At 46.9% G+C, this 10,104-nt stretch overlaps 1 protein-coding gene across 3 annotated transcripts in view; it reads left to right on the forward strand.

Annotated features, from left to right (window-relative positions):
• NR2C2 (nuclear receptor subfamily 2 group C member 2) overlaps positions 1 to 10,104 on the forward strand; it is a 70,083-nt gene that overhangs the window by 20,819 nt on the left and 39,160 nt on the right. For all 3 annotated transcript variants that reach the window (XM_019536537.1, XM_019536539.1, XM_019536538.1), the window contains exon 2: positions 3,207 to 3,317. In XM_019536537.1, the coding sequence (XP_019392082.1) occupies positions 3,207 to 3,317 (111 nt within the window). The remainder of the gene's footprint in view (positions 1 to 3,206; positions 3,318 to 10,104) is intronic.

Raw genomic sequence — 10,104 nt, forward strand, 5'->3', positions numbered from 1 at the left:
GCTCATAGAGCCGCGCCAGGGGTCCCGCAATGACCTCGGCCAGTTCCTGTAGAACCCTAGGGTGAAGATCGTCCGGACCAGCTTTAGTTCAAGTGCCACTGGTGCCATTTTTAAGGACCAGGATACTGATCCCCTAAATAAGCTGCCTGCAGCTTCTTCCAGCTCCCTGCCCTAGTCCTGGGATCCTCTGGCTTGAGAGCCCCAGCCCCGGCCCACTCCCTTCCTTACCATGGGGCCCTCGATCTGCCCCGCCACCTCCACCCATCCCCTCCCCTCTGCCCCTTCCCCTCCACAGACCTACCTGCAGGGCACTGCTGTCTATACTGCCTGGCTGTGCTCCTGTAAATAGGTTATCGGATTGACATTGGGCGATATGCCTGGTGAATAATCGGTTATCGGTATCAGCCAAGAAAATCGTTATTTGTGCACCCCTACTGAACAACCATACATGTGATATCACACTCGAACAAATGTATTTAAACTGCAATTCTATGCTGAATATAATTGTAAAAGAACAGCATTTCAGTTCTCTGGATGTATTCAGGGTTCATCTCCTTACTTATATGACAAAAATGGGCTTATGCAGCATTTTGTACTCATTAGTCCTGCAGAATGAAGACAGACAGGAACCGTGGAGGGAGATAGTTTCTGTTCCGTCTCACTCACTAACAAGAGTTGTTAATTCCAATGGCAGGATCAAGTGTTGTATTTTTCTTGCACACAATATGCACCATTTCCCCCAAAATCAGAACCCCGAAATTGGGGTGTGTCTATTAAGCAGGGAGATGTTTTCTTCACTGTTTTCTTCCAAGCATACCTGGAGACACTGCATGCCATACAGCTGCCAAGATGACATCCGTTTTTATGGCTCAACAAGCTAATGGGGTGGAGTCCTGTGTTAAAACTTCTCACAGTTGTAGCTATTGGCTGAGCACTTATGTAGCCCATGCCTGAAGCAGGAAGTGAAGCTTGATGAAGTTTTTGATGTGGACACAACCTGTGTTTTTACAGGAACTTGTATAAAGAACTACCTATAATGAAGAAGTAACAGTCTTGCTACTGCCCTTGCAAAGGTCTAGGGCCTAACCTTGTGCAATTCAGAGTAAGTCACCCTGGGAATATTGAGTGTCCAAAAAATGTGGCATCCAAGGACACAGTCTGGGTGAGGCAGAAGACAACAGGAAGTTCCCAGTACCAGCTGCCTCACTCAGATGGTTTCCTGGGATGCCACACTTCTTGGAATCTGTGGGCAGGTCCCCATGTGGAGGTGCATGTGCTTATAGAGGTACAAAAGACAGCAGCACAAGTTTGTGTCACTGCTTTATGCCCCATCACACGCCCCTGCACGCATGCTTTGGCACGCAGCAAATTATCCTGGGTAAGGGTAAGGGAGTGCGGGGCCCTGTGCTGACCCCTGTAGTATTACCTGGTGTCCTAGTGGAGTAGGGGTACAGATCTGGCAGCATGGAGCTTAGCCAGCAGCCAGAGAATTGCTCTGGATGGCCAGCCCTCCATTTGTTCCAGTGCATGCTACTGATGCATGCTCTATGATGTATTTTTCCCCAGAGGTTTTTGGGGTTTTTTTGCTACTGGGATTTCCTGATAGCAAATTTTGCAACTGCACTACAAATCTGCACTGCGACACACATTTTCATATTTTCCATGTGCAGTTTATGGCACCACAAACTGCATGCCCCTGCACATGGAGACGCACCCTCCGTGTTTCCAAGAAGACTTACTCTATGTCCTGCACTTGAGCATGACTGGGGAAAAAAATCTGTTTTTTCTACTTTCTGCCTTCAAAAAACAAGGTGCATGTTTTATTTGGGGGCATGTTATATGCAAGAAAATATGGTATTACCTTTTGTCTTACTTGTGAAACCGTCATTGAGGATAATAACAATTGAACATGTAAAACTAAGGACAGGAATGGGCTGTCTGGTACCCGTTATTATTTATATGTTGGAGGGTCTGCAGCGCTAGCAGTAAAGAAAACTTGCATACTGGGCAAATTTGATCTAGAAATCAGAGTAAAACTAGAACCATCTAAACTTATCTACAGAGTTGCTTATCCAAATACACATCAACTCTAAAATTTGAAATTCACAGCTGAAATTCATGGCTGCTAGGCAAATGAGGCTGCAGTTTGTTCTGAGTAGACTGCAGAGGTAGCCAAGCATTATGCAAGATTTTAGGTAGACTACACAGATAAGCATAAAAGAGGAAAATGTCAGGGTTTGGCAGACAGGAAGCTTATGGACTCCTACAGAGCACTTATTATCCCCTGACTTTCACTATATTTTCTTTAAGTGAAAGTCCCAACCAAGAATCAAAACATCCCCGGGCTCACAGGGGTATTTTTGGGATACACAAAAAATATAGGATTAGTAATAAGTTTTCTTCTTTTCTTCACCCACGTGAGAGAGGCTTGGTCTGAAATAATGTTCTAGAGAATAGAACGTTGAACCTAAAACTCAAACTTTGCAGATCACAAATCTCACAACATTTCATTTTCTTCATCTATAAAATATTAATAGCAATACTATCTCCAGAAGATTGCTGTAGGCATATAAACTCACTTGATCACCTAAAAGTTCATTCTTAAATCTGACAGGCATGTTACTGAAAGCAGCCAATGAATAAGTGACTGAGTGCTCACTAATCTCATTAAAGTAAATGGAAGAGGCAGGTGCACAGACATCTACAATCCAAGCCAGTTTTAGGTATGAACCTGAATGTGGATCTAGCTACCTAAATGTTGGCAGCTGGTTTTGAAAATTCTGGACTCAAATGTTCATCAGACATGTTAAGATTCTCACAGAAAAGGTGATCTGTTAATGCAATATATTATTGTGTCCAATACAAATAACTTTATTTTAAAAAGAAGCAAGAATATATTGAATAAATTATTGAAAGTTAAGAAAGTATATTTTTGCATTCCAATAACTGAAATACGATACTGTTTTATTGTGGCAGTTAAATTTATATTATACAGGGGCTGTTCTATAATGTAATTGGTGCATTCTTTTCAACAGCAACAACATACTCTGAAAATTCAGTGGAAACAGATAGAATGAGTTTTACTGACTGAAACCTTTTGTAATAAATCTAGAATCCATGGTGGAGCTGCTTGATGATTAGGAAAGGAAATATGTGGTATTTTGTAAAAGTGCATCAAAGTACAATTTCTCCCTGCTTATTTACAGGTACAGACTGTTCAGACAACATTATCTGAATCACCAGTGATGACCAGCCCCTCCCAGCGTATCCAGATTATCTCCACAGACTCTTCCGTAGCTTCACCGCAACGCATTCAGGTAGAAGTCCACTGGTTTAAGTAGCGAAATATTAAATCTTCATTTTTCCTCTTTCCACTTAGTTATTATAAAACCTGTTGAAGTCCTTTAAGTTCAGTGAGAGACAGATCAGGCATTCAGTGCAACCTAAAATTCTCTTCCTCTTCAGAAAAAGAGGTAGGATGTGACTGTTTAATTCTATGTGATAGTCCCTTCTTAATAAACATGGAATCCACATGTCCTTTGTAGGAAACAAAACATTGCCCAGTCGTCGCCCAGTGTTATTTCTTTGTCTGATTATAGTGAGGTCTTGTGTTTAACATTTCACAAATCACAGAGGTCTCTTTATGATTAACATTTATAGATCAGCATTGGGAGTTGTCCAATGGCATATATTTTGTTATAATTTTTGTCTGTCTCCCCTATATCTAGGAGAGCAAAAATCAAGCAAGTACCTTTTCACAATCAGTCTATCCAGATTCCATTGCTGTAGAAGGTTTCTCTTGTGTAGAGTTAGGTTGTTAGTCTGGAGTGAGGCAGAAAACAGGGGAGATCTGCACCTTTATAGACTAAACCAGCGATGTACAAAATAGCTATACATCCAGGGATGCATAGCTTTTGCTGTACACCTCTGGTGTAGGTAGTCTATAAGGCCAGGTCCAGACATTACCCTTTTACTGATATGAGTGATCGGAAACCAGCCTCTACCCATAACAGGACAGAAGTTTGGCACACACAGACTAGTTTAAAAATGGCAGAACCCAGTCTAAGATTGTCCCCTCCTCACCCCACACCAAAGGGCAAATGTGTGGTATGTTCATTACCAGTCTAAACTATGCCACTTACACAAAACCATGTAACTTTGATCAGTTCTACCTCAGCCTCTTTTAATGTCTGTACCTAACTTTAAGGTATAAATCTACCCTGCCTTCTGCATGAATCCTAACTAACATGTATAGCTTATACTATACATCACTGGTTTAGTCTATAAATCTGCAAATCTACCCTGCCTTCTCTTTTCAAGACATACTTCTGGTTAATTTACAGTAGAATAAGCCTTTTGTCTCTCTGCATATAGACATATCTCTCTCCAACTTATCAGAAAACATTTCCTAAAAATGTATTTCCTAAAAATGGATGACTGAAAATACCAGGCACATGATGGAGTTCAGGATGCAAATCCTCACACCGTTAACTTCAACTTTGGTCAGTTAGGCACAAAAGTTCATTTAGGTCTTCATCACTCTATTGCTTCTGAAGGAGCTACCAGTCTGTGTAGAGGAAAAGTATCAGGATGGCAGAAAACAATTCCCTTAAAATAGCTACAGCAGTATCATGGAAATATTGTGATCTGTAGCTAGTACTTTAATATTTATTGATTTGTGTTGCTAGCTAAGATTTGCAGTGTAAAACACTGGTCAGGGAACACCTTCTTGGGCAACTGGTTATACTAGCAGCCTTAACAGTAATGGTTGCTCTTTAGCTTGTAGAAGCAAACTGGTTTAGACTTCATGCATTGATTTTTATGTGCAGAAATTCTTCATTTTATTTGCAGAAAACTTTAAACTCTGCAATGGTCACTGAGATGAGGTAGAAAATGATAAAATCTACAAATAAAAAAAAATTAAAGGAGCTCTTCAAAGCTGTTTTCTCAGAATACAGTGAAAGGCAGAAATTCTAAACTTCAAAGAAACATTTCACAAGAACCTGGTTTCCTCTCCAGCTTTGTCAGATTTCCTTTCTACAGAGTTCTTGAGTTTCACAAAATACAGTAGCAGAGACTCTCAATGAGGAGGGTGTTTCATAGTTTCACAGTTGGTAGGGTCAGAAGGGACCTAAGCAGATCATCTAGTCTGACCCCCTGCCATGGCAGGAAAGGATGCTGGGGTCAAATGACCCCAGCTAGGTGGCTGTCTAGCCTCCTTTTGAAGACCCTCAGGGAAGTAAACCACTTCCCTTGGAAGTTGGTTCCAGGTCCTAGCCACCCTGACAGTAAAGTTGTGCCTCCTGATATCTAGCCTGAATCAACTCTCAGTCAGCTTATGGCCCTTGTTTCTTGTTACCCCTGGTAGTGCTTGGGGGAACAGGGACTCTCCCATTGCCTGCTGGTGCCCTTGGCAAGTTTATAGGCGGCCACCAGTTCCCCTGTCAGCCTTCTCTTGTGGAGGCTGAACAGGTTCAGGTCCTGTAGCCTCTCCTCGTAGGGCCTGCCCTGCAGTCCCCTAATCATGTGAGTGGGCCTCCTCTGGGCCCTCTCCGTGTTGTCCACATCCCTCTTGAAGTGTGGCTCCCAGAACTAGATGCTGTACTCCAGCTGCGGCCTGACAAATGTCACATACATGGGGAGGATCACCTCTTTGGACCTGGTCATTATGTATCTGTGGATGCATGACAGTGTGGTTAGCCTTCCTGACCACGTCCCCACATTGGTGGCCTATGTTCATCTTGGAATCAGTAGTGATTCCAAGATCCTTCTCTGCCTCTTGCTGACGAGAAGGGAGTTCCCCAGCCTATAGGTATGCTGCTGGTTCTTCCTGCCGATGTGCAGCACCTTGCACTTGTCTGTATTGAAACCCATCCTATTCTTATCCGCCCACCTCTGTAACCTCTGTAACCTGTCGAGATCTAGTTGTAGCCTGTCTCTCTCTTCTAGCGTGCTCTCCCCACATCTTAGTGTCATCTGAGAACTTGAACAAGGTGCTTTTCACCCCCTTGTCCAAATCACTGATGAAGATATTGAACAGTGTGGGCCTGAGGACTGAGCCCTGGGGAACCCCACTTCCCACATCTCTCCAGGTCAAAAATGACCTGTCCACCACCACTTTCTGGGTGTGGCCTTCCAGCCAATTTGCGACCCATCTGACTGTAGGCATTGACACCACGGATGCCTAATTTTTTAATGAGGATGGGGTGAGAGACAGTGTTGAAGGCCTTCCTAAAGTCCAGAAAAACTATGTCTACTGCGACACTTACATCCAAGGCTTTTGTCAGCTGGTCGTAGAAGGCCACCAGGTTGGTCTGACAGGACCTGCCTCAAATGAACCCAAGTTGGTTGCCCCTAAGCATAAACTCCCCTGCTGGCCCCTCGCATATGTGCTCCTGGATAATTTTCTCAAAGAGCTTTCCCAGGACCGAGGTAAGACTAACGAGCCTATAGTTTCCTGGGTCCTCTTTCCTCCCTTTTTCCATAGATTTCACAGATTTCTGGCTGGAAGCGACCTCGGAAGATCATCAAATCCAGCCCCCCGCCCAAAGGGCAGGAAGTCAGCTGAGGTCATAGCATCGCAGCAAGATAAGCATCCGATTTGCTCTTGAAAGTGTTCAATGTAGGTGCTTGAACCACCTCCAATGGCAGGCTGTTCCAGACCTTGGGGGCTCGGACCCTGCAAAGTAAAGAAATTCTTCCTTATGTCTAGCCTGAAACGGTCTTGTAGTAGTTTATAACCGTTCAACCTCGTCATCCCTTGGGGCGCTCTGGTGAACAAACGTTCACCAGATCCTGGGGGGAACCATCTTTGAAAATGGTGACCACACTGGCCGTTTTCCACTCATCAGGCACCTCACCAGAGCACCATGAGTGCTCATAAAGCTGTGCCAGGGGTCCTGCAATAACCTCTGCCAATTCCCTCAGCACTCTGGGGTGGAGATCATCAGGACCTGCTGATTTGAACACATCTAGTCCCTCCAGAACTTCCCTGACTAGGTCCTCACTGACCCTGGGTCTGGCTGCACCTGCCCTGGGTCCGTCCGGAATCCCAGTGTGGGAGATGTCCCTGTCCCTGCTCAGAAAAATGGAAGCAAAGAATCTGTTAAAGAGATTAGCTTTGTCATCTGATGTTAATCACCTTATTCCCATGCATGTCACCCCTTCACTCACGGCTCCTACCCACAGCCCCACTCCTGGCACAGCCCCTGCTGCTATCCCAGGTGGGCAGCACGGACCCTCGCACAGACAGTGGCTCCAGGCATGTTTGAAGGCCCAGAACAGGGGCAGGCAGTTATTTTGGGCGGAGAGCTGCTTACTGAGTTTTGGCAAGCCATCGAGGGCTGCATGACAGGCAGCCAGGTGCAGATAAGTATTAATTTTCTAAATTTTTTAGGGGCCTCATGGGCCAGATAGAATGGCTTAGTGGGCTGCATCTGGCCCACAGGTAGCATTTTGCCCACCCCTGCCCCAGAGCATGCTGCTGCCTCAGCACCAGTGGGCCCTGCATAACTGAGCGCCTGCAGCCACCAGGGAGAAGCCACTTTTGCAAAGGCGCCCAGTGCTCAGCAGAATGGAAAGCTCACCCTGTCCCCATGCAGACCAGTGTCTCCACAGCAGCCCCAGCGCTCAGAGCCCTGCTATGTGCGTAATGTTACCATAGCGGTGGCAGCAGCAGGAGCCAGTAGTGGTCCCTTTGTTGCTGAGCCAAGCATGGCACCCTGTGACCACTCCCTGGTGCCCCTTCCCCTTCCTGCTGCTTGCTGGGACCTGTAGTTTGCCATGGGCTAGGGCGGGCAGAAGGGTGCAGGAACCAGACTACATTTGCCAGGGTGCTTCAGGCACATGGCCACAATTATCAGCTACAACGACAAAAAAAAGCTGATAGCCGATAAAGTCATTTCTCCTTTTATCGGTGCCGATCCGGTAACCAACTGATATAACTGGCGCACCCCTACTAGTTACCATTCTTATAGTGTATAATAAGATTATACAAAGTGAACGACAAAAGAGTGGTAATTAGGAAAATATCTAGTCATTAAATAAGCATAACCAGTCACTTTCGTTATTTTTATAAGTATTCTATTACCTTAACAGTTCACACATTCATTTAACAGGGGTAGCAATATGTGCAAAGTCACTACACATCATTTCTCCAGAACATCTTTACCTCTGACCACAACTATGGAATTAATTATTTCAATATGCATGGAATATATACATTGGGTGTTTGTATATCTTAAGATCATTGCTGTATCTTTTATTCAGCTGTGACTGGTTTTGAAATGTGAGTGGTGATAAATATTATCATTAACCAAGACTATATACTATATTATAAGGATAATGGGATATTTTGCCATAAAAATACAGATGGGGGGGAGGTTCTTAAATGGCATTCCTTATATTTTATAAGGATTATGGGACTTACCCTGCAAAACATTACTCACACAGGTAGCTTTTACAAACGAATCATCACATTTTCATAATTAACTGTAATTTAACAAAAAACCTTGTGTTGGAATTGTGTATTTGTTTTTAACCAAAATAGTAACAATCTTAGGTACAGACCTGAGATTGAATGCTGTTGATTTTTCTCTCTTATTTTACCAGCAGAGGCTAGTTTCACAGTTTACTAATACTTTTCACTGTTTCAGAATGGGTGAGTTTGACTTCATAGGGCACATCCAGACGAGTGCACGCATGCCTCTCGCCCCGTCTCAAACCCCTTTGAGGCAGGACAAGAGGCACATGTGGGAACAAAAAAGGAGGGGGGGATTAATGGGTGTAGGTGTGTGAGAGGCGGCAGGGGGATGTGGGAAGATTTGGGGAGTAGCAGGGGGGATGTCCCAGGGGCTGCGGTGGGTATGGACCCGGCCCAAACCTGTGCAGCTTGTTAGTCCGGCTTTTCACCGGAGCGGGTTGCAGGGCTCTGAGAGGTGTTCACAGGACCCGTGCCTCCTGGAGCCGTGCGACCCACTCTGGTGCAAAGCCAGACTAGCGAGCCATACAGGGCTGGCCCAGGCCCTGCCATGCGCCACCCCCTGTGCAGGCAAAGCGGGGCAGAGGCAGGTCCCAGTGCAGTGTGCAGGAACCGTGTGCCACGCCCAGCCAGGTCCTACTGGCCCTGGGGCCCCTCTGCCACCCAGCCAGGCCAGGCCCTTGGTGGCAGGACCCAGCGCGGTATGTGGGGACCACGTGCTGGGCCCAGCCGGTTCCTGACACCCTTGGGGCCCCTCTGCCACCCAGCCGGGCCAGGGTGCTGGCAGCAGGACCCAGCATGGTGTGCGGGGACCGCGCACCCGCCGGGTCCTGCCGGCCCTGGGGCTGCTCCTGCAGGACTGGGAGTAGCGGTGCTGCTGCAGGTAGGCATCTGTGGTGGCTTCCCAGGCCTGGTTTCTGCATACTATGCTAGGTCCTGTCACCAAGGGCCTGGCCCAGCCAGGTGGCAGAGGGGCCCCAAGGACAGCAGGACATGGCTGGGCCCAGCACACAGTCCCCGCATGCTGTGGCGGGTCCTGCCATAATGGCCTAGCCCAGCCAGCCAGCAGAGAGGCCCCAGGACCCGGCTGGTCCCAGCATGTGGTCCCCACGTGCCACACTGGGGCCTGCTGGGACCCTGGGCAGGGGGGCTGTGTCCCTCCAGGGTGCCTGGAACCCTGGGCTGGGGGACTGGGGCCCTGTGGGAGATAGGGGCTGTGGCCCTCCAGGGAGGACCTGGGGCCCTGTGGAAGGGGGCATTCCATGTGCTGGGGGGGAGGGAGGGGGCTGCACCCTATGGGGGCCAGGGGACCCACCACTCCTGGGCAGCCTCCCCACAAGGTCCCCCACACCCACAGTCTGCCCCAGCAATCACCCTACACCTACCTACACACCAACCCACATCCCTCCACACCCCCTCCGCCTTTCCTCACACCCCTTCCCACCCCCTTCCTGCAAACACCACATCCCCCCCATCACACACCCATCATGTGCAAAGAAAACGAAAAGTACACATCAACACATACAGGTATTTAGAATTTATTTTATGATGATGATAGAGACACTGGTAGGCTTCCACATTGCTTTAACATTGTAAATATACCAATAAAGCATTGCCCAACTGAT

The sequence above is a fragment of the Crocodylus porosus genome, unplaced genomic scaffold (assembly GCF_001723895.1).
Source record: "Crocodylus porosus isolate Cpor-Errol unplaced genomic scaffold, CroPor_comp1, whole genome shotgun sequence".
Taxonomy (NCBI): Eukaryota; Metazoa; Chordata; order Crocodylia; family Crocodylidae; genus Crocodylus; species Crocodylus porosus.